Source organism: Zingiber officinale, chromosome 4B (assembly GCF_018446385.1).
Source record: "Zingiber officinale cultivar Zhangliang chromosome 4B, Zo_v1.1, whole genome shotgun sequence".
NCBI classification, from domain to species: domain Eukaryota; kingdom Viridiplantae; phylum Streptophyta; class Magnoliopsida; order Zingiberales; family Zingiberaceae; genus Zingiber; species Zingiber officinale.
This window is the reverse complement of record NC_055993.1, coordinates 77,450,608-77,475,255: the sequence shown is the minus strand read 5'-3', so window position 1 is coordinate 77,475,255 and position 24,648 is coordinate 77,450,608. Positions and strand designations below refer to the sequence as shown.

General features: G+C 36.3%; 3 protein-coding genes across 9 annotated transcripts; all 3 read left to right on the top strand.

Annotated features, from left to right (window-relative positions):
* Positions 1 to 819: 819 nt before the first annotated feature.
* Positions 820 to 7,703, top strand: LOC121975204 (F-box protein At5g39450-like). Of its 7 annotated transcripts, none has more exons than XM_042526690.1 (9): positions 820 to 967; positions 3,597 to 3,718; positions 3,894 to 3,984; positions 4,118 to 4,166; positions 4,503 to 4,601; positions 4,698 to 4,854; positions 5,292 to 5,371; positions 5,485 to 5,669; positions 5,765 to 7,703. In XM_042526690.1, the coding sequence occupies exons 8-9, from the start codon at positions 5,585 to 5,587 to the stop codon at positions 7,666 to 7,668; spliced, it is 1,989 nt and encodes a 662-aa protein (XP_042382624.1). In that variant the 5' UTR covers positions 820 to 967; positions 3,597 to 3,718; positions 3,894 to 3,984; positions 4,118 to 4,166; positions 4,503 to 4,601; positions 4,698 to 4,854; positions 5,292 to 5,371; positions 5,485 to 5,584; the 3' UTR covers positions 7,669 to 7,703. The 7 variants fall into 7 exon arrangements, with proteins under 7 accessions (XP_042382624.1, XP_042382629.1, XP_042382628.1 ...); XM_042526695.1 differs by having other exon boundaries at positions 3,855 to 3,984; positions 4,510 to 4,601; XM_042526694.1 differs by having other exon boundaries at positions 3,855 to 3,984; positions 4,710 to 4,854.
* Positions 7,704 to 12,685: 4,982 nt separating this feature from the next.
* LOC121975203 lies at positions 12,686 to 18,131 on the top strand. The gene is made up of 3 exons (XM_042526687.1): positions 12,686 to 12,972; positions 16,199 to 16,313; positions 17,898 to 18,131. Exons 1-3 carry the CDS (start codon positions 12,757 to 12,759, stop codon positions 17,969 to 17,971), a joined length of 405 nt encoding a protein of 134 aa, XP_042382621.1. The 5' UTR covers positions 12,686 to 12,756; the 3' UTR covers positions 17,972 to 18,131.
* Positions 18,132 to 20,871: 2,740 nt separating this feature from the next.
* Positions 20,872 to 24,381, top strand: LOC121975202. Its single transcript, XM_042526686.1, has 5 exons — positions 20,872 to 21,073; positions 21,564 to 21,908; positions 21,993 to 23,298; positions 23,406 to 23,552; positions 23,708 to 24,381. Exons 2-5 carry the CDS (start codon positions 21,852 to 21,854, stop codon positions 24,226 to 24,228), a joined length of 2,031 nt encoding a protein of 676 aa, XP_042382620.1. The 5' UTR covers positions 20,872 to 21,073; positions 21,564 to 21,851; the 3' UTR covers positions 24,229 to 24,381.
* The last annotated feature ends 267 nt before the right edge of the window (positions 24,382 to 24,648 follow it).

Below are 24,648 nucleotides of genomic sequence, written 5' to 3'. Positions count from 1 at the left end.
ACCGTCTTGTCCAACTTTGTGTCATCGCCTCCGGTTCCGTGTCACTTCCGGTTCATTTATGCGGGTCTGGTATGCTTTACATTTAGTCATTTCATTACAACACTATTTATCTTTCTTCATTTCTATCACTGGAGGCTGACTTGAATGTCGAAGGGTCAAACCGGGACAACCCTCGATCTGATTTCTAATAACCTTACAGGCATCATTCATCGAAGACTTTTGGACACCTTCGGTCTTACTTTTTTTTGGGTCCGAGTCATAGAGACTTGGTCAGTATTCCAGTCACAACATTTGACGGTCTACCCTTCTCAGTTTCTAGATGAGATAAGTTATAATTCTAGGCATGTTTAGCAATTTTATTAATGTTATAATAACTATGATTCCATAATAACATTGGAATACAAATATTTTCTCCTTTTAGGAATGAGACATGCAATCAGAGAGAGCTTAATAGTTGTTTTTGAAAAAAATGCTTCTTAAGAGTGTTTTTTCACACATATAACAAATAACATAATTTTTTTTATCCATGCATATTTCTAATATTACTTGAATAATTTTAAGTTCATAAACTACTATTTTTATTTTATATTTCTAATTTTAAATTTTAATGTTGTTAAAATAATTTAGAAAATATAGATCCTTCTTACACTAATTTTGAATTCTAAAACCTTCTGGTCTAAGGTAGGAATGCATGTTAAGTATGAAATATTTATAAATACTAAAATTTAGATAATTTATAAAAAAAAATCAATGGAATCAAATACCATATTAATCCATAATTTAATATTCAAAATATTCCTTCTGTTTTCGCTTTTGTAGAAGAAGAGCATTAATTAGGGATGAAAGGCTATTGGAAAGGTTCCAAAATCTGGCAATCATGGACAAAGAAGCCCCCCTCGTCAGCCCACGCCGCCGCGTCGCCTGCAGCGCCGCCGCCGTCGCTGCCAAGGCCGGAGCAGACTGTAAGGTAAGGTTTCCTATCTATGTTTCTGTTTCTTTACGTCTGGGAGTATATTAGGGTTCTACCCAGCGCTTTTCTTATTTACACGTGAGGACTCTCCTCCTCAATGCTAACAAGTTGTGTTAGTTTCAAATATTTGGATAAGGATTGATCTAAAGAAACGAAAACATAGATAGGAAAGAAATCGTTTTCCTCGATTGCAGCTTGCCTGTTTTTCTTCTGTTGATAAGGTTACATTTGTGCCCGCTGTGCTTCAATATCATTTGGCATATGGATTGGTCTCTATATTTCAAAACTGGATGATGTATTAAGTTTTTATATATATATCTATATACATAATTTTTCAACCTTTGATCACGCGGTGTTCCCACACGACTAGATGAGAGACCTGGAGAGGAAAAGGTTAAATCACTCTCAATAATTCCGATTTAAACTCTTGACCTTTAGCTGGAAACCTTCCAAATTTAGTTTACTTATCAATAGACCAAACAATTGTTAGTGACTATTAATTATTAAAATGCACGAATAAAAGAAAAAAAAACAGTATGTTAGTTCAATATATTTGGTAATTTCTATTTGCTACTGTTCTCATCTTCATGGTAATATTGGTTGTGACTTGTATCTATGCGTATCAGTTAAAGGTTGATAGAAAAAAAAAAAACTATAATTTTGGAAGTGATCTAGAAAAAATTTCCTTCTTTGCATTTTTAAGCTACATATATGAGAATATGAGATTGTTTCTTGTTAGTTCCAATTGAGGAACGGTGAATGAATAGTTGTCATCTTCTTAAATTTTAGTAACTAGAGAAGTGTCTAATGGCTATTGTACAATAATTTGATGAAATCTACCCATCCCTTAGTATGATATTTAGCAGATAGCCACTTCATTTGACACCACTATTAGTACTGAAGAAATTGTTACCATAGGCTTGATCAATCTGTTGTCAATGTTTTACTAAGGCCATCCACATTAGAGTTTTTAATTTCCTATGTGGAAGTGAGAAATTTTTTCCATATTAGAGTACTGGAGATGTTTTACTAAGGCCATCCACATTAGCCTATTAGATTTTTGCTTTTGCATTTTTTTTTTGTTTATTGCATGTTAATTTGCATGCCAATGTTTTGAAATTTGATCATCATTATTTTTTTGTATAGTTGTTTTGTTCATATGGAATGTCATGAAAGTCGTAATTTGGCTTATTATTGAACTCGACCTTCAGGAAATGAATTAAAAACGGAATTCCACGTCTTAATTTATTTAGGACAGTAATTGAGAAGATTGAAAAGTTGCACTTTGTATCAAACGCCTTATATATTCATACATTCTTGGTAGAATGGTTTCTAAAAAGACAAATAGTAAACTCACACGTTGCACAAAATCTATTAAGTAAAATAATCTGCCCCAGGGCGTAGCGTAGACAGTGGGCGTGACATCTCTGGTGATTACATCAGGGGTCGATTCTTAGGAACTGACGATTTAAGATTTATCCCACCATGCATCTAACGCCCGTGTACTTGCATTTACCTTCCTCCATATTTATGGGGCCGACACTAGGGGGACCGTTAAGGTAGCGGATCTACTTTTATTAAGTAAAATAATATGATTAAATAAATTTTAGAAATTTGAGTATATTAATTAAGAAGGGGAACCTTGGCGCAACGGTAAAAAGGTCACGGGTTCGAATCCTGGAAACAACCTCTTGCAAAAAGCAGGGTAAGGCTGCGTACAATGAATCCTTCCCTGGGACCCCGCATGGCGGGAGCTTTGTGCACCGGTTGCCCTTTTTTTTGAGTATATTAATTAAACATTTTCATTTTATTTAATGCTAGGTATAACGGTTTTGTTTTCATTTAAATATGATATAAAAAATAATTCTACAATTGAATTCAAATATTATTTTAAAGTTTTAAAACAATGTAAATACCATAATATAATCATAAATAGTTGCATCAGACACTTCACACCTGCGTTGGATACTCGTATCCTCATTTGCGTAATATAGGTGTGGATGCCCAGTAGTGATGGTGGTATGCCTTGTACATCTAAACTTGTTCTTGTGTGAGGTCCATCTTGTTTTTATTTTTGTTTTTTTTGGACCTTGTGAATTTCATGATTTTCAAATATTTACTGTTCCTTCTTGTGTGTTTAAGTCATCCCATTCCTCCTCCATGATGAATGTAATTGAGTGTATTCCTAGTTGTGTTGGTTATCTATTTTCCCACTTTCAAGCGTAGTTTTAATTGCCATATTACTACAGCATTAATAACCTAAGAAAAAGGAGATTTAACTTGGTTCCTGATCTCTAATGAAGCTTGAGTTCCTTTGAGAACTTGCACAAATCAAATCAAAACAATGCTTTAGGTAGAAAACAAATAATATCAAGATTAACTGAAACCTCCAAAAATGGACATTGAGCCATTGTATACTTGTACTGTTATTGTTTGGGGTGTTTCAAACTCTATGGGACTGGACTTCAAGACACAATGCCATCAGAAGCATGCCATTGCATTAACTGCAAGAGACGATGATATTCTCTTGTGCATTGTCAAGGAATCTTGGATTATCTTTTTTGAAGTGTTATTTACTTTTCCCAACTTTGCTGTTTCTTTATTCTATTTTTTTTCTTTTCTGTAGAGAAATATTAGAGAGATGGTTGCATCTGGTGCTTTAGCGAAACAACAAACTGCTGATAGGTTTCAACAAATAAAAAAGGAAGTTAATGAGATCATCAGAGCCCCTTTTTCCCAGCCGAATTAGTATGTAGATTTTGCCTTTGTTATAGTAACTATGCTCTAAGTTTCAGGGTATAGTATCTGATGTTTATTTGCCTGAGATAAACTAATAGGGTAACAATAGTTACTGTTTTTATTTTTTCTGATGTTTTCTTAATAGTTGACCAAGCAACAAGATGGTTCAACTGATGCTTTTCAGGAAATCAGTAACGATGGAGCAAGATCTTCAAAAGAAAAATTTGTCATGAGCACTGTGTTATAAGACATATCTCTATGATTTATATGTTGAGGTACAACTGTTTTCTTTAATTTTTTGAGCTTCCATATGAAGTCTAAGACAATGTTAACTTAATTTTAACCAAAGCCATAGATATGGTAGAGAAAATATATTTGCAAATATCTTGATCAATATTTTATTTTCAGGGAATGGTCAAAAGATAAGGGCCCTCACTGCAGAAAGCTCTATGTAGAGGTAAGCTAATATTCCAACATCTCTTGATCTGATCTCCTACGATTACTATTTGTCTTTAAAAATCTCCTTTTGATAACTACTGATCATATTGGGGAAATCATTTCTTTGATATCAGTTTTTTCTTTTTTACTTTTTTTCTTTGTTCCTTTCATGAACTTAAAGATTGTTGATTAGCATATTTCTTTGAAGTCTTTTTATTTCAAGAAGGTGATCCTGATTGGTGGTTGTTAAGAAGATTCAATTACCTAGCCATTTTCTTTCGCCTTTCCTTTATATTTTTTGTTAGCTCATTTCATCAACTTGATTTTCTGTTTACATATTAATCCTAAATTCCAGCTTGCAGAATTATGGCCTTAGCCATGGATAATGTTAGACTTAAAAGATGCCATTTACAGAGCAAAAGGAAGGAGAAGCGCACTTTACAGGCAGCATAAGGTCATAATTCCAAATTTAATATGCCAACTTTTGTTCTTAAAAGGATATTTCTTATTCTCTGCAAGTGCTTTTAGAATCTCATTTTGGCGTTTTTAGGGGAATTGACAGCCTCGCAGTGAAGAGAAGTCGAAGAGGCAAGATTTGGCTTCGACAACAGGAGCAGAGAAGCTAAATCCAGCTGCTCAAGTTCTAACTGGACGAAAGAAAGCCAGCATGGTTTGATAGACGCTGAACATACAAGCAAAAAATCCTGGTTAGTAGTGAAAGTTTTGATAGACTTTGCCGAGTTTATTGCTAATATCAACTCATTAGGTTCCTTCTTAACAACTCCCTTCATACTCACATTTGGCAATTTCGAATTTGGGATATTATAAGAAATTTGTTTCAATCAAACCTTTCGTCGTTGGAGTATTAGAAGATGCCGGGATTCAGTTTGATCTTCAAACTTGTCAACCATCAGCTTTGCCATTGTGTTATTTTTTTACCTTCTTAAAAAAAAAAATAAATGTGTTAAAATGCTTCTAAGATAGTAATATGTTGATCGTCTGTCTGATCTCATCAGATTCATTTTCACATGATGCGATCTGCCTCGATATTGTTGGATTAATTAGCACTTTAAATTATTCAGCCATAAAGATTCTTCCTAGTTCCTACATGTATTTTCAAACCTATCTTCTTCTCGTCTTGCAGATCAGAAAATGACTGCAGTGGACGATGATCCAGTCAATGGAAGATGGCGTGCAAATAATTGTTGGCGAAGTTCATGATTGGTCTGGTGGACTACCAGTTCCATCTTGATTTTTATTTCACAACTCTTCTCTTATCCCATTAATTAAGCTAAGTTGGAACCTCACCTCAATTCTGTCTGTTCCAATTATTCAAGGTATAGGTATATCAAGGAGAGAAGACGGCGAAGCTCGCTGTTACAATGCACGTCAAAGTGATCTGGCGTCATCTCACTCCCATGTGGATTGTGTGTGAGCATGCGATGGATACCTCATCACGCAATTGATAGAAGCGTCTGTCAGGGCGCTTGTCATGGGACCTCGTGCTCAGACAAGACTACTGGTGAGAGAAAAAAGAATTAATCTTCGCCACTTGCCTCGATTTCTCTGCTTACATAACGTCACAGCATAGTAAGGGTAATAAATGCCTCTTCAAAGATGGATTTGGCCCTCTCTTCTCTGTTTCCATTGGAATCGGGAGCGAGGCGCCGCCTTCATGGCTGCGGCGTCCTTCGGAGCCTGAGATAGCGATCGTGGCGATGGAAAGGGGCCGCCTTTGGATGGAGAATTGCGGCTCCCGTCTTTTCCTGTCGCTGCCGGACGACGTGCTTGCGCTCATCTCGGACCATCTCCATCCGGCCGATCTCTGCGCGCTGAGCCTTTGCTGCCGCGGTCTCCGACCGGCGATCGCCGCCTCCGAGAAGGTCTGGCTTGCGCAGTGCCGCCGTCTCAGCCCGCCGCCGCATGCGCTCCCCCTCTGGCGCGAGGGCGTGCGGTCTTACCGCGCCCTCTGCCGCTTCCTCGCCGCCGTCGCGCCGCTACTCGGCGTTTGGGTCCACCAGAACCCCGAGCTCGGCAACGTGGTGTGCGTCCTCTGGGGCTTCCTCTCCGTCGTCGGCGTTCGCGTCATACCTCAGGAGCTCGGGCCGCTGGGTCTCGACGAGGGGCCTCTGCTTTGGGCGCCGGTGTTTGAGATCCTCGCCGACGACGATGGATCTCCCTCCTGTTTCTTTCTCCATGGCCGTGGCGAGAACGGAGAGGAATCCCTCTTCCCCGGCTCCATCGGATCCATCGACTCCTCCTGCAACATCCTCCTCCTCGAGGTCGAGGCCCGCCGCAAAGAGACAGGCTTTCATCAATCCTGGATCTTCTCATCCATCGCCGACAGCAAAGATCCCACCTTTGTGAGACGACTTCGCCGGTGTGACACCAACACGGTCTCTGCTCCCGCTGCAGCACTACTGCCTCCTCCGCTCATCCCATTCGCGCGACTTCCATTCAGCGATCGTCGCGGGCTTCTAGACCGAGTGGCTGGCAGAGTCGCCCTCGATGTCCCGCCGGATCTGACCGCCGCTCCTCTATTCGATCGTTGTGACAACGCAGAGCAGTTGGCCCATCGCCGGTCTGTGATCGTCAAGATGCACAAGCAGCTGAACGGAGGGCGAATCGATTGGAAAGACTACCAATTGGAGGAACGCTCGGCGCAGCACAAAAGCGCTGCGAATGGAGATGAGCTCCACCACCACTACAAACGAAACGCCCTATTCTCCGTGGCAGCGTACTTTAGAGACGGATTCAAACAATTCATCGCCAGGTCGAATCCCCGTGATTTGACATCCCACAAGAAGCACCCTCCGCTGCACCAGTTCTTGATGCCCGGCGACAGCCTCGGTCTGAGCTTGCGAGCAGCGCACATGAGGTTGACCACGTACAGAGCGTGGCCCGACATGCACGACAACTGGTTCGCTCTCTACAAACTCCGTATGCCGATCCCAACCGCCGGTCACGAGCTCGCGGGGCTATGGGGTGGCACCTTCGGCTGGCCTCCGGCGCGGCCGTCGCAGGACAAGCCGGGGAAGGCTCTATTCTTCCTTCGTCTCACCTACGAGGAAGAAGAGGGGCGGCCTCTTTTGGTCGCCACCAAGCTACTGGAAGGCACCCACTACGTCCTTCACCCCAATGGCTCCGCAATGTTCGTGGCGAAGGTCGACGAGGCATCGTCGGATGCATTCCCGTGGGACAACGACGGTGAGATGGAAGTGAAGCAGAGTTACACCGGGGAGGGAATCGCCGGCGGGTACGGATTCCGGTACCCTGGATGCAAGCCCGGCGCCTTATTCGTGCTCCAGAACGGGCTGCTCGCGTTCGTGTGGAAGGAGTCGAAGTCGGTACTGATGCTGCAGAGGATCGACCTGCCGGAGCTGCTCAAGAAAGGAGAAAGAGTGGCGACGCTGCCTCCGGTCGCCAACTTCTGCTACCTCACCAAGTCCTACTCCAATGTCTTTGTTGGCGTTCACAATAGCAGCAGTTCAAATGGTTCATGTATACACCACGCTATCTAATCTCTGAATCAGACTCTGTGCATTTTCTACTTGAATCTGATTGTTGTATTAATGTGAGAGAGCATAGACAGGAATTCATGGCAATCAATAAAGAGAAAGTAGTTTGGCAAAGGGAGAAGCATCGTCGTCTTCGCGGCATTCGTCTCGGCAACTCACATCAAAAGCAATTCACCTGGTTTTGATCCTGGATCAAGCTCTCTTATTGCAATGCCCTAATCGAACCAGGTGACAAATTGCCCACTATCTCACACTTGGTTCATCTTAGAAAAGCATTCATTAGAAGGGGCCTACATTTTCCACTTATAAATCTGTCACACTTTTTCCACTTCAATGTGTGTTTCAACGAAGACGTCCGACTTTTCATACTATGAAGTATGAACATCTAACTTTTTGCAAAAGTAGAAGTTGACTCTAAGGTGAGGTGGGGAGCTTTTTGAATAATCACCCATCCTCAATTATTTCACAGGGTGTATTCAATTTTAGATTTTAAATTAATTTTAATGACTTATAAATTTTAAAAGTAGTGTATACAATTTAGATTTTTATAATGTCTATAAAAATTTAATTGTATTCAAATTAATTTTTTATAGAGTTTTAAAATGTTAAGTTTCATTACCATTTTAAAATTTTATGAAAATATGTTGGTATTTAATATTCAATAGATTTTTATGATTTTTTTTAAAATTCTTTGACTACACATTTTAAATTATTGGTAAATTTTAAAAAATAAAATAAAAAGTTATCTATTCATTTTTGAGATTTTTTTGTAGACTTTTAATTTAACACGTCTCTTTCTTTTCGATCATCATCACATCTCTTTTTTCTTCCTCTACAATTTTGTCTCTTCCTCTTAGATCGACCTTTTTTGTCGTTGAATCTGAGCTCTTTTTGTTAATCAAGCGTTCTTTTTATATTTCCTCGGCTCTTCTTCAATCTCTCTCTTGTAGGCATATGAACATCTATTGAGATTACATTGTTTGACTTTATTATTTTGGTTTGTTTGAAAAAAATTATGACGCTTTGTATTTTTTTTTGAATATGTTGCTAGAAGCTGTAGGATCGAAAGAGTGCGATAGATTGGGGGGGAGGGGGGGAATATCGAGCTTCTAAAAAATTTTCTTTTAATCGTTTAAATCAAAGTCGTGCAGCAGAAAGTAAAGAATAGTTTCAGTTACTTGGTTTGAACCCTAGGTCGACTTTTACTCTAAGGCCAACGATCCTTGATTGCACCGTTGGACAATCCACCAAAATTCTTTTTTTTCTGAAAATCTCGGAAAGAAATAGTGTGTACAATATGCAAGAATATAAGATAGTAACAACCTACTATCTTATGTGAGTTTAGGTACAATGCAAGCTTTAAAATAAAAGTATACCGATGAAGTTCGGTCAACACTTGAATGAAGTAGTTGCTTGCGTGAAGACGAGTTGTAAAGAAGTAGCACAAACAGCAGGAGCTAGCACAGAGATGAACTTCGAACCAAACAGATTTCGTTTTTCAGTCGCGGAACTCGAGCTCACTTTTATAAGAGTCGTTGATGTTCGGTTGACTGATCCTTGGGTCCGGTCGATCGAACCAGCTCCTCCATTTTTGCTGAGATCTAGTGCTGATTCGATCTTCGACATTTAATGACAATTAAGTGTTCGATCGACCGATCTCCTTATTGGGTCAATCGAATAGAGATTCTTCCCTGTTCACCAAGATCTTGAATTAATGCGCTATTAAGTGATGATTGTTTGGTCGGCCGATCCCCTGGTTCGGTTGACCGATCAGTCGCTCTTCCTTCTTTGCTTCTGCTCTATTTGAACTGTGCTGAGTCATCAGGGTTCGGTCGACCGATCCTCTGGTTTGGTCGACCGATAAAGCTTTGATCAGACCCTGCTCTGTTTTGGTCTGAACTGATATTTACTTTGAGTTGTCCTTGTTCGGTCGATCAATCATTGGTTCAGTCGACCGATCAAGCCGAACATGCAAAACAATTTTAGACAATAATCCTGCAAAACAAATATTAGCATAGTAATAATATATCTAATGCATGAGTAATAATAATAGACAGTTCAACTATCTTGATCTCAATTTGGAAACCTTCCCGGTTTCTCAGTTGGATCAGTGACCTTACGTTGTTTCCTTCAGGAACACGACCTCACTTTCGTTCCTCCAGTTGCTTACCTCAACCTACCTGCCAAACGTTGATCCTCCAGATTTGTTTGGATTTTGCTTACCTAGTGTCTGATCGCTTGATCCACTAAGATTTTTCTTGCAATACTACAGTAGCCAACAGTAATAATAGTAATACAGAATACTATGATAAACCTAAACTTAGATTTATCGAGAACTGCTGGTACGGTCAACTGCGTGCGATCGATCGGAAACCATCAGATCAACCTTGCTTGGAGTTCACTCCTCCAAGACTTTTCGCTACCTAAGGTTATCTCCCCCTAGGATTTTTACCGTTTAGCTTCACTCACCAGAACCTAAGCTTACCACCCCCTAAGATTTTCTCTACCTGATTTCACTCACTAAGACTTAGTATTCGACTACCCATGGATCATGTCCTCCAAACCTATCGAATCCACTTGGTTTCCACAATCTATCGAGATTTCCCTTGCCTAGCCTGTAACTAGGACTTCCCTTGCCTAACCGTATTTAGGACTAGTCACTCGGTTGACTTCCCATCCTTGCCTAGCCACCACTAGAACTTCCCATGATCAAGTTCCATTAAATTATTTAAACATATTTGTTAGACATTAAAACCTTGAAGGTCGATTGTACCAACAGAAGCATCCACTCTCGTTTAAGCATCAACTATCTTTATTATTGTGTGATCGTCGATTTATATGTGCGTATTTTATTTATGGGCATATTTTATTTGTATGTGTGATGATAAAAATTAAACTTTTCTCGTATTTTCCATAAATGACTATTGTAAATATATCACAAATTCTCATTATTTTTTTTATTATCTTGATATTTGATATTGATATTGATATTGTGTATCATTAGAAAGTAGTAATTAATTAATTAGTTATGTTTAATTGAAAATTTGATTTCTATAAATTGAATGACTCATTTGAATTTGTTTACGTGTATTAAAATATGTGAAATTAAAATGAAAAGGACAAAAATAAACATAGAAAAATTCTACTTTTATTTATTATTTATTATAATTTTTAAATTAAAAAAATATATGAAAATAAACTTTTTTTTCTTAATAGCCATAATTCACGGGAAGTTAGATGATAATTTATAAGATATTATTAAATTATGAAATACCCAAAAAATTGAATATTCTTTATATTAATAATTTTCTTTATTCCTTCCCACTATCATCATTATATTTAAATTAATATCATATAAAAAAATATATAATTCAATAAAACCATATTAAACATTCTTAATTTAATTATATCCAATAAAAATATATTAAACACCGACCAAAATCATTAATGGATTTTTAAAAAAAATTCTTTTATATATATATATATATATAATTTAATCGAGTATTCATATCGAATAAAATATGATTCTACTAGACCCTTCTCTATATCCAAATGCCCATACCTTGATTATCCAATTATTTAATCAAGTTAAAAAAAAAAACATTCTATATTTTCTTCTATTTGAATCGGATAGCAACTTCATTGAGTTCAGAAAAAATTATAATCCCTAGCTCATACATGATCGGCAGATTTCGAATGCTTGTCAAACGAGTACTCCTTTAGATGTTCACTAGTTGAATGCTCCTTCATTCTCCGTATCAGATACAAGGATTTCCTATCCAAGGTACACACGATTATAGGATGCTCCAATACTTAAATGAGAATTTGAACAGGGAAGAGAGTAGAAATAAAAGAGAAGATTGTATAAAAGTGAGCATACTTGTCTTCTAATTATCATCATTCTTTTATAGTTTTTTTTTGTAACGATGTTCTTTATGATGCTTAAATTCTTTTATGCAATGGTCACCTTTCCTTATTATTATTTTTTATTACGCAACGGCCTCGGTCTCCTGTCATGATAACTCTCCATTGATAATGAATATTAATAAACGTTATTATTAGATATTGTTATTGCACCTGACATTCCCTTAGAACTTTACTCCCTTTTCTCGAGCGTTGGTTTGTAAAGCCAAGTGTCATTGGGTCCTAGACCTAATTACCAATCACCTTCTGATTCTTACTTTGATTTTCGAGCATCCCTTGACTCGGACTTTGATTCCCGAGTATGATGAGGCTTTGAACCTAATCCCTGAGCACGGCATGACTTCAAACTCATTTCCCAAACGCCCTCTGATTCGTGCCTCGTATAAAAATTCATACATTATGGAGTATCAATGCACAAAAACTCAATTATTTTTATGGAAAACATCTCATTTTTTAGAGTATATATTTAATTCATGTATTTTCTTTTAAACCTAAAACCCAATTGTACTTTCCTCTTATAATGTGCATTTCGCTTACTACAAGTCTAAGAGCATCTACATCAGTATTTCATCCAAAATCTAAAATTTAAGGTAAAAGAACTACTTTATTAAATTTAGATATCCATTTTTCACTACATAATACATCAGCTTCCCTATAATTTACCATATATTTATTTTTTTATTATTTTTTCTCTTTCCTCCATATTCTTTATTATTAGATGGAGGAGAGATGAAGGAGAGAGATATTTTTTATTATTAGAGGGAGGAGAGAGAAATAGTATTTTAATGTTTAGGGAATGGAATCCATTCCCTAAATTTAAAGAACTACTATTCATGAAATGTATATTTAGGGAATGGGTAGGGTAGCTGATGTGGATGTTTTTTTAATGCAAAATGTAAAATTTAAGGTAAAAGTTAAATTTAAAGTAATTGATGTGGATGCTCTAATAACCAATTAGTCATGCTTGCCTCGGTCTAATTTATGGGCCGAAGCACTTGGCCCAGCCCGATCCATGCAATGAAAACCGTCCGTATTTGGATAGGCTTGGGCCGTCCACAGTATGCGGGTGATGCTGCTTATGTGTTGGATGAGGGGTCTGCCTTCCCCTCGCCCTTTTTTTTTCCTTTATCCCTGGCGGTGGCTTGCTTATCTTGGGGAAGAGGAGGGATGAAGAAAGAGCTACTGGCGTCGGCGCCATGGCGGGGCGAGGAGGATCCGAGCGACAAGTTTGCCGACGCCAAACTGAGGGCGACCAATCAACCGGGCGGCACCCCCACCATGCACGTTCCTGGAAAGAGGAAAGCCGCCGCCTCCAAGACCGACGAGGAACTCGAAGCGGAGATCGACCCTGAGCTCAGATACAGCTTCCAGAGGAATTTCCGGGTGATTACTACCATCCCTTTTTCTTTCAATCCTTTTTATTTTTTTTTGGGGGTTTCTTGTAGGTAATCGGTGATTTGTGGTTATAAGGTTTGATTTTTTATTTCCTTCTCTTTCTTTCGTGTAATTGGGTAGCTATTTTGTAGAATCGCTAGATGGAGTGGTGAACTAGGCCACTAATTTCTCTCGAATCTCTTTTGTGTTCTGGTGATTGATGAACCAATTAGGAAATCGTAAATTCCTGGTTTCATTTTCTCTATAAAAAATGTCGTAGAACGAGATGTTGAGGGTTTTGTTAGTTTTAGTTTCTTTTCTACTTCATTAGGGAATAGAATACTGGCTTACTTCGTCTTAAATGCCTTCTAAAATTAGTATCTTGTCTTCATCACTTGCTTGCCAGAAAGTATAAGTTTCTTTGCAGATCCAAAACTGAAATTTGTAATTGATTTAGGAGCAAACTATTTAAGTTGAAAGAAATGTAGCTCTCCTGCCTAGCCAATTAAAGGATCCACTAATTGGTCAACACTCAAGTTTATAATCATAAATTATATATATCACAGTGCAAGAACACATACTAAAAAATTACTACACATAAAGGTCTGTTATATCAAAATATTCTTTACCAACTTGGATAAATTGCTTAAACTTGATCAAAATCACTTCAACTTCCTCAAAATCATTTTTCTACAACAATTTGAAGTGATTTTGACCAACTTGAAGCAAATTTAATAGGTTCGAGCAATTTTAATTAAGTTGGTAAAGAATATTGTGATATAATAGTATTTCATGTATTGTAATTTTGATTAAGTTGGAGCAATTTTGCTTTATGTTCTAGCAGTGATGGCTATAGTTGCTACAACAATGTTGAAATAAAGGTATTTTCGGGATGAGAAATATGCTGGGGAAACCTTGATTCCTTTGTATATAGATGGAATAGTTAGAAGCTTAGGATCGAGGTGCACTTTGTAGCAATAGCTGGATAAATAAAATTTGTTGTTGCTACAACAATTAATGTTGATGTTTAATAATGGTCAAGTAATTTGCTACCTTGTCTTGAGGTGGGTAACGTTCCAAGTAATTCCCCAAGTGGAAATTTTTAGTATCAATTTAATGATGCCACAAAACCTTATTGCTAAGGTTTATCTTACAACATACTCCAACTACCGATCTTTTTGGTTGAAATGTGTTAGTTTCTTCCTGCATTATGTGATGTGCTGGTCAAGCTATATAGAATGGTATATTGTTGTCAAAATACCACTTTTAATACCTAGTCAAATTACTTAAGATAACAAACTAATGAGGTGCAATGTTTAACAAAGGATGGATGAATTAGTCGTGTCAATGTTCTCATACTATTCCTGGAGGGGTTGAGTGTTAACTTATTTTACAACTAGTAACATGCTCAGATTAATATAACTAGTGATCAGGTGCAACTTAGAATGGTATGCTATAATATGCAAACCTATCAAGTTAACTGCTAAATTATGAGTATGGTATTCAGGCTATGCTTGGGATATAGATTGGTATCCTTACAATGTATATTCAAGTCAATCTTTATTCTTTAGTGACATTCCATAGATCACATTTATGACATATTGGTAATAATGAGTATATCAGTAGTAGACACCTAAAAAATCTTGCTTGTCAGGTATGTTTTGGAATTAATCTTCATTATTTTTAAAATTAAATCATGTCTAGGAGCACTTGAGCAAAGTCTCAGGTGAAGCTCCTCTTATTTTTTGCTTGATTAAATTTGATTCATAATAGCTAGCTAAAATTTGCCTCGCTCAATAACTATTTATCTATTCTTTATCATTCTTGATTTGAGAAGTTAATCTAAAAAAGGAATTATTTGTATTTCACCTTATATGATTTTCTTAGTTGTAGGTAAACAAGAAGCCAGAGCATTCTCTTCTCATGAGGACGATGAGACCTTTTGTTGTGCCCACAAACCTCCATACTTGACAAAATTGTACTCTGCAAATTCTCTTGACTGATTTGCTAGAATAAGAAAATTGTCAACATTAAAAAAAAATGACTTCGTATTCTACCATAAAGCCTCAAGTAAATGCAATTCCATAATTTTGATGCATGGATTTTCATTTGATAAAATCTATATGGGAGTTACTAGATAGGTCATTTAGGGTCTATTTACTACCACACAAGTTAGACATTTTCGAGGTGCTCTCCAAGAATTGCGTATGTAGAACCTACAGTGGGAGGGGCTTTTGTAGATGTGTGTTTTGTCCCAAATGCTTCTGTCCAAGGTGAGGAGATTTCCTATCTTGGAGTGGTTGAGTGGGGAAGGAGGTTAGTATGGAGGGATCTACTCACTAGTGTCTATATAGTGTTATTCATATAACTAGACATCCTCTAATTGAGCATGTATCAAATGTGCTAGTCTATCTATTTCATTTATATTGAGTTCCTATAAAACTAAGTAGAGGTATTTAGGATCAGTGGGTAAAATGTGCATTTTTCATAATCATCATCCTATATACCGTTATGCTTCATAAGATGTAGATTAAATTGCATTTATTTAAGGTATTTGCTGAAAATGAAAATTTAATATGTCCAACATTCATAAATTGCTTGTAGAATGTAGATCACATCTGACAGTCTTTTCTCGACAGAATTAAAGCATTGGTTTGAATCAATATTTTCCTATTCCTCTTTGATATTGTAGTTATTTTCAAGAAGATACTTGTCTTAGATATCTTGAACTGCTAAGATCATGGTTTGATTTCCAATACATTTGGATATGCAGTAAGTAATAATTTGTTCATATTCATGTTTTTCATAGAATGATATTTGAGTACAGATGTTTCTTTCTCATTTCTACATCGAAGGGTTGATTTTGTAATGACCAGTTCGGCCTGAAAAATGTCACACAACAGAAAGAACCTTAGTGAAATCTTGATACTGAATCAATGCACTTATAATTCTACTAACTTTTATATACAAAATACAAGCCGTGTTTTCCAAGCATTTGAGCACAATCCTCATGTGATAATGGTAATCAAGTTCACTAATATGACTTCTCAGAATCTTGATATCATGTATTCCATGTATCCATAACTCCCTGAATGCCATTTTCAGCTTTTAACTGTTCTATTTTGAATGTACCAGCTGACCTGAGTGCTTGAATTACTAAAAGATCATTGATTAAGTACTTTCTTTTGATACTAAAGTATTGTTGGTTTTGAAACTATTTTCCCTTGCATTGCAGTTTCTTCAGCGAGTTTTCAGCATAGATACAATTGTGAAACCTCTTCCTCCTGCTATGCAATATAACGTGTCCAGGAATCTGAGTTTTTTTACTCGGATCTTTACACAATTTTGGGGTAAGTCTTTGGTAAGGGAAAATGGACTATTAAATCCCCAAGATTAACTTGTGTATGTTTATGATTTAGTCTTTGGCTGTTTGGTGATAGAGATGCTTCATCTTTGAATTTCAATGGTTATAATAGTGTTTTCTGGTTACACCTATTGAATTGCTTAATGATTTTGTTGACTGCCTAGTACTTTTCCAAGAAGTTAATCAATTATTGTCACATGCTGGAACCTTTTTCTTGGAAGCATCCGATGAAGTTCCTGACCTACCATTTAGTCCCTATAGGAGGGTAGGTAATCGCCTTATTGTAAACCACATCAGGATACTTGCTAGGAGCTATAGTCTCCTACATCATCTTACCTTAGAGTTGTCATTTAGAACAAGGGGATGATGTGCCAAATGTATGTGGACCCCAGTGGGAAATAATGATTGATCCGGTGGACAATGAAAATCTTTTCTACCTTGGACAGCGTTCAAGTAATTCTATATTATTACGACATCATCTTATACTTTTACCTGACCGATTGAAAGGTTGAGGTTTCAATAAAATTTTTCATCTAATGATTAGCCACATAGTGTTGTTGATTCTGGCAAGGCAATCTTTTTTACTAGAACTAATAAATATGAGTTTCATATCTCATTTGTGTCATTTTCTCAACATTATTCATATTACTAGACATGAAAAATCAGAAAACTTGTTTTGAGCATTAAATCAGGTTATCAGTAACTTCTTTTCTGTTGTTGTGCTTCTTCCGTGTCAGTGCTTTGACTTCAACTATGATGGGATCTGCTTCTCACATAACATTCTTAACCCGGCTATAAGACTTCCCCTAAGATTTACACCCAGCAGCCACTTATTTTCTCCACCATCTTCTGCTCCTCCATCCATATATCAAGTCTGTATTTTGCCCAGGTTGCTAAGCCTTCTTTTGTGCTTTCCAGCTGATTTCTTAGTAACCTCCTACAATCGCTGTCATGATCTCCGCCTCAAGGTCTGTAATAATCATGACAGCTAGGAGGCCTATCCTCTGGGCTGCCTTTTCTCCTTTCACAACTTTGACCTGACCTCCACTTAGTCACTATCATCACCACTACAAATGAGACTTGAGAATGGAGATGAGGGGTGGAGGATTGGGAACTGTAGAGGGTCAAGGAAGGAATATTTAGGGACAAAGGATTAGGACAAACATTGTGGTGATTTAGGTAGGAGGATTTGACTATATGAGAATGAAAATGCAAATGACTAGACACCTAAAAGTATTAGATGAGAGGTGATGTCTCCATATTATCCTTCTCTAATTTCTAAAGGAACACTTGCAAGGCTCCTAAAAGTCATACATGGTGATCTTATGAAAATACACCTCATTAACTCCAAGAAAAACTTGGTTCACGAGATAAAATGATTGCACAATCATGTTCTTGACTTATTATTATTCCTAGATTTGCTCAGTCTGAAGAATGAAAATGAGTAGACAACATATTTTTCAGTAGTCAACGCAGGCACATGTATGGTTAACTTATTAAAAGTGTATGATTATACAGATCAACTTTTGTAGCTGTTAGCTAACTCTACATTCTTGGTAACCTGTTGCAGATCCAGAAGGAATTGCCAATGCGCAGAAATCTCTTGGTTTAGGCCAAGAAGAAAAAGCTCGCCGTGTCAACTAAATAAATACTTGTTAAATGTGTGCTAAGCTGGACTCGGATACTTTTGTTAAATATTTCAGCATTTAGAATTGACCTGAATGTCTCTATGTCCATCAACTTTACGTTTATGTGCATTGAATTTTCAAGTTAAGATGATAGTATTTTAATCCTCTGATGATAACAGAATTATCATATTATATTGTTTATGAAACAATTTCTTTTGTCATTGTCAAACACAAATATCATATTTTTTATTTAGTCCAGGGACAAATATCATATTTTTTATTTAGTCCAGGGCGTATCCTAAGTTTTAGATGAAACTTACTATTTATGAACTTGATGAATTTTAACTCTATATCAAAAAATTTACTTTTTTTTTTTTAATGAACTTCAATTCCCTGAGTCTAGGTAAGTCCTTAAGTGATAAATTTTTAGTACACTAATTTCCAGTAGAAAGTTGGTCATTTGGATGGATGTTCACGAGTGTTTATTTGAAACTTTTGGAAAATTTTAAAAAATAATAACAAAATTGCTTGCTAGTCAAATCCTCTAACTTTTAAGTATACAAAGGTATAGTGTGTCATATTTGAAATACAACAATTATCCTTTTTAAAAATGCTGTTAATTTTTAATTTCCAAGCTAATATGAAAAATAATTTATGGTCTGAAAATCCTATAAAAATTATTTTTCTTTGTTATTTTGTAAGTTAGGTTGTACCCTCATCGTATATAATAATATTTTATATAAATTACTTTTTAAATCCCAAGTTAATTTGAAAAATAATTTATGGTCTGTAAGTTAAGAATGAGAATTTTAACACAATAATAAAATTATTATTGTAGGGCTTATATGTCATAAATTCAAATGTCAAAAATAATCTTTTGTAAAGCTGTACAATCCGCTTTTTTAGGATTTGTGTTTGTGAAAATTTCATGCACCTGATTGCTATTTAAATTACTTTGTATTAAAAATATTTAAACGTGGGTTTTTTTTTTTAAAGTGATGTTAATATGTTTTTTTTAAGATAGCTTATAGTTTTTCCCCATAATTTATACATAGAGATCGATTTTTATAATATTCATTTTTATTAAGATTTTGATCTACTCATTCAGTGTTTTATCATGCATCATATAGATTATTTAAAACATTATTTTATTAATTTGTGGTCACTATACATAGTACAACACAAATATAATATACTGAATGAAAAATAATTTTTTAATTCTCTTGCTTAATATTTTTATAAGAACATTTTTTCCTCATGCTCGATCTAAATGACATGAGGCTGACTCATCAATCTACTTAACAAATGACTATCAATCTAATTTGGTCATAAATTAACAGAAAATTTGGGTCAAAATTATGTTCATTATTTCCTGGAAACTCACCAGCAGCATGCAGCTATTCCTCACCTAATTCAAATTTTTTTTTGCAATCTGTTTATTCTGTGCTAAGTCAATAACTAGTCTCCATAAACATTGTACGACTTATCAATATTTATTTACACAATTATTTATCAATTAATTAATTTTATTGCAAGATTGTGGAACTTGTGATTCATGTGGCAACTAGATCTGTAATAATCACCAAGATTTTTGGGGATCTATAAACTATGTTTATAAATATAATCAATCAATTGACTGGAATGAAGGATTAGTAGGATCTTTAATAAATAATTGATAAGTTGTTTAAACAGCAATTTGTATTCTTTTATCAAAAGAGAACATGAAATAAATATTAGCAAAAATAAAAAAGGGTTCTATTTTTTTAGAAAATCATGAAAGAAACACCTCTTTTTAATTTTTAAACAAAAGATATTCCACCTCCACTGATAACCAAGTGATATATTCAACAATATTTATATTTTAGCCATAACTGCTATAATAACTATAATATTACATCAGCTACTATAAAGGAGGTCTTTTTTTATGATTTCGAAAAAATAAGACTTCCTTTATTTTTTTTATCCAATAAATAATTAAGAGAAAAAAGTCAAAAAAGGACAGAAAGTATATATCATGTGATTCGAATATATAAATATTGATATCGATATATAAATAATTAATCGGTCAAAATTGTGAGGCTGCGCATGTCGAAGGAATCTCACCAGCACTAGAGTGAGTCAGCGTACATCTGAATTTGGCGCTTAAAATGGATGCCGCCAAATTTAGCATCAACAAGATCTGCAGCCCCCAAGCTTGAAAAAACATTGTTTGAATTAAATTTGTGAAGATATAAAAAAAATAATCCTTTTTATTTTTATTTTTTTAAAAACCCAATATTATAATATATTAAAATAAATTAATTCAACTTTATCAAAAATATTATATATAAAATACTTATATATAATTTTTTTATCAACTTAATTAAAATTATTTAAAAGTTTTTATAGTTGTCACAATAATTTAAAAAATGATTAAATTAAACTATTTTTTTTTATCTATTTTAAGATTTGTTTTGATAAATTTTATGTGTAATATGTCTTTAAAATATTATTTTAATATTTGGAATATAAATATTTTGTATAAAAAGATACACTGAGCACCTTTTTGACTTTTAAAAAAGATACAATTATGACAATCAGGGTTTTTTTTAAAGAAAAACTTGAATATTACGTGTAATAAAAATAAAATTATATTTATTCTAGATTTTTTTAATAGTACGTTTATATGAAAGAGGATAAATTATAGAATTGAAGAGTTTATTAAAAAAAATCTTTTTAATTAAAAGAAATTGATGATTTAGAAATTTTGTCCCTTTTGGCTTTTTCTAACTTTTGTCCAAAAAAAATTAATTATCTCCAATCAAACCCTAGATTTTGCTTGTTTATAAAATGCTTGTGAAAGCAGCTTCTGCTTTCAGGGAGTAATAAATGGCGGCAAAATAGGGATGCCATTTCTTTGCAAATTTCCTGATTGGAGGCGGTAACTTCACCCCCCTCACTACGCGCAACACCTCCATCGCCTATATATACCGGGTCTTCATCGCCAACCCTTCCGCCTGACACATCCGCTTCGCCATTCCACCGCCTCGCCGGGCGGAGATTCCTTTGACCTTCGGCTCTTTCTAGCTGCCATTCGATCTCGATTTCGACGGGGGTTTTGGCAACTCGATCATTGCAGGTGCTTTTCGCCAGAAACCATGTGACCGGATCGTTTATTGTCTTCTTCTTCTTTTGGGGTTTCTCCGTTCGAGAAAGCCTAAGATCTGATTGATGCCGATTTTTTTTCCTTCTATTTTCTGTCTTCGGTTCTGTGGTTCTTACGTTTGTTTCCGGTGGGGAAGAATATGAAAGAAAGGTGTTTGCTCTTCTTTCTGTCTCAAGAATGATGGCATTGTGATGTGAAGGGGGACCTTTTTTCCTTTGGGGTTGTGAATCTTATTGTGTATAAATTTCCTTATTAATTCATGGTTTTTTTTTGTTAATCTTCTGCTTGTGGTTGGACGCGACGGAAAAGATCTTTCGTTCCGTGTGTTTTCTTCGATCGGATCTCTCTTTCTTCTTTTCAACTCTTCTATTCTTAAACATTGAAAATGACCAAGGAGTTTCGCAAAAGTTAGTTTATTTATTTGGGATTTTTACGAGATCTCACTTTTTTTTCCCCTTCACAGGATACAAATTTATATTCGAGGAGCCGTCATCAATCTGGCCGTCCCTGGTGTTCCATGTCCTTGCACCTTGAGGAAGGTGTGGGATCTGAAGAATGCTCAGTTGCCTCCTCGTTGCATTGAGGTTTCCACTCTCCTCGTTTGGCCTTTTAGTTGCACGGTGAAAGGATCTCCTTTTGACAACGGCTAACTCCTGCAACGATAGAGATTTTGGCAGCTGGTTTTTACTGCAAAAGAATAACTTGATAGGATTTTTCCATAGATTGCCTTTGCTCAGATCAATTGCTGTCCATGAAAATGGCAATAACTGGTTGTTTCTCAGCTCTTTTAGCTAGAAAGAATTCCAAGGTAAGAACCAATCGTTGTGGATTTTGTCCTTAGTGTCCCTTTTGACATGATGCTGTTTACAAGTACTCATACAATCTTCTGCAGGAAAAGAAAAGATTCAAAATTGCCTATAGATGTGGAGAATTAAGAGTTAACCCTGAAGAACAAGTTCATCAACATGTCCAGACTGTCATAGCAGGAATTACTTTTGATGAACCCAATCATGCTGATCAACTGGCACACAGTTCTGTCGAGGTAGCAAATCTCGGAGAGCCTATCCCTTTGATAGCTCAGGGAAAGAGCCCTGTGGAGAGTGCACAAACCAAAATGTGTGATACAAAAAATCCCAAATTTGAGCAAACTGAGCCTGGTACTGAAGCAGCGTATGAAGGAGGTGATGAACACGATGATAGTTTTTCTCCGAGGAAAGCTTTCTCTGAGTTTGAGTTTCAAGTATTTGATGTAGACAAGAGAGAACTCAATTCTGAAAGTTTTGATGAAGAACTGAATATTGATGGCTCAGATAGCAGTTTGCTTAAAGAAGATACTGCATCTGAAATGATTACCTACAATGGTCATGCTAGTGATCCTGGCATTGGACGAGCAGAAATATTGTCCGGACCTCTGCATCTTAAACGTTCTTGCTCCTACATTGAGACAAAGAGATTTGTTAGGTCCCCTGCCATGACCAATTCTTCAGATGATGTTCTCAACATATGTGAGACTGTTGGTGGTCATGCAACAAATGCTATCCCTGGAAGTCCAAAATCAGTAATGACATCTTTCAGTGCAGATAGGGCAATGCTAACGAAGAGCTGTTCATCCCAGGTTCTCCCGTCGATGGGTGCAAAGCATAGGTCGGATCTTTTTCTGTTGAGCCAGAATAATTCTCACAACCCTAGGATGACAGCACCTCAGAGGATTTCCATCAATGGTACCTCTAAAAATGCTGGTGGCTATTGTTCCAATGTGCTTGAGTCAAGGTCATGTTTTGAAATGGATAGCAAGCCAAAAATGAAGCAATCAGAAATTACAACTGCAGATGACTTGTGGTCTCAGAATCATGGGGTTGCTTTTTATTCAGAGTCTTCAACCTTTGATAGAGTTGATGCTTGGGTTCAGAGTCTTGGAGATGATTCATCATATCCAATAGACAGCTATCAGACTGATGACCCAGCAGAAGAGGCAACCTCAAATACAAATATTCTCAAGGTGGAAAAAATCTCAGGAAAGAAACAAACTCAAACTGGCAGGACAACAGGAGAGGATATAATAGAGGACAGCTATATCTTCCAACCATCGTGTTCCTTTCCCCAGACAGTTCACATTTCTGGTATGGGTTTGAAAGCTATTCCTGCAATTTCAGCCTTCAACAATCTCCGATCAGTTAACTTATCTGGCAACATGATAGGTATGAACAAATAATTTATTTTAAACTGTTATATTATAATTCTTATGTGTTCTGATATATAACATTTGTTAGACATTCATATATTGATCTATTTCCTATTGTTGCAGCCCACATTTCCTCAGGAAGCCTCCCAAAGAGTCTCCTTACACTTGACTTGTCTAAGAACAAAATTACAACAATTGAGGGACTGAAAGATCTTATAAGGCTGCGGGTTCTTAATCTCAGCTACAACAGAATCTCACGGATTGGCCACGGTAAGCAATATGAAGTCTTGTCTTTTAAATTTTTAGATTCAATTCCTCCATTTTAATACTAAAGATACTGCTAGCTATGATGTCTGCTACTACAGTATATTATTATTATTTCGAAGAATTGAGGATAGGAATATAATTCAATGTTTAAATTTCAGGCTTTCCAAATGGCACACTGATAAAAGAGCTCTATTTAGCTGGGAATAAGATCAGCTACGTTGAGGGTCTCCACAGACTTCTAAAGCTAAAAGTTCTGGACCTGAGCTTCAACAAGATAACAATAGCAAAGGCCTTGGGCCAACTTGTTGCCAATGACAACTCTCTCTTGGCTCTCAACCTGATTGGCAATCCAATTCTGAGCAATTTTAGCGAAGAGCAACTTCGTAAAACCATTTGCAGCATCCTACCTAAGATAGCCTATCTGAATAAGAAGCTCATTGATCCTCGGAAGGGACGGGAGGTGGCCTTGCACAGCATATCAAAGGCTGCACTTGGGAGCAATGACAGGTTCTCGCAGAAACAATTGACAAGGCGAGTGGTCCAGACTACCAGTTCTTCTGGTAAGAGCTGGGGAAGAGAAAGGAACACCTACAGGGGAGCAGGCAGCAGCCTCGGGGAGAGGAGCAGAATGGACAGATCAAAGGGCAAGCATCAACATTCTATTACTTCAAGGAAATGAGATGATGATCCAATTTTAGATGTAATTTGATTTAGCTTTTAGTAATAAATCAGAAAACGTTGTGCTTCTGTTAAACTTGGAAACCTTTACATCGTGCTTAGTTTATGAGCTGAGACAGTTGATGGAATTAAATTTATGTATTTATTTTTTTTCCTTCTTTGTTGCCTATGCCTGATCGATTTAGTTGCTTATTGGCTTGCCTTTTGGTAGATTTGTTGCCTCCAAGTTGAAGAATGAGAAAATTTACTTGTTGCTTTGTTTTTGCTGGTTTGGAGTAAGAGATACCGACCCAAGAGTTTACAATTCTCTTTGCCCTTGATGTTCTTTTTGCTTGTTTGTTATAAATGTGGAACTGTAGAGTGTTAAATTTAGTTTCTCCTATTTTTGATGTTCCATTGCTTGTTGCACGGAAATATGAAG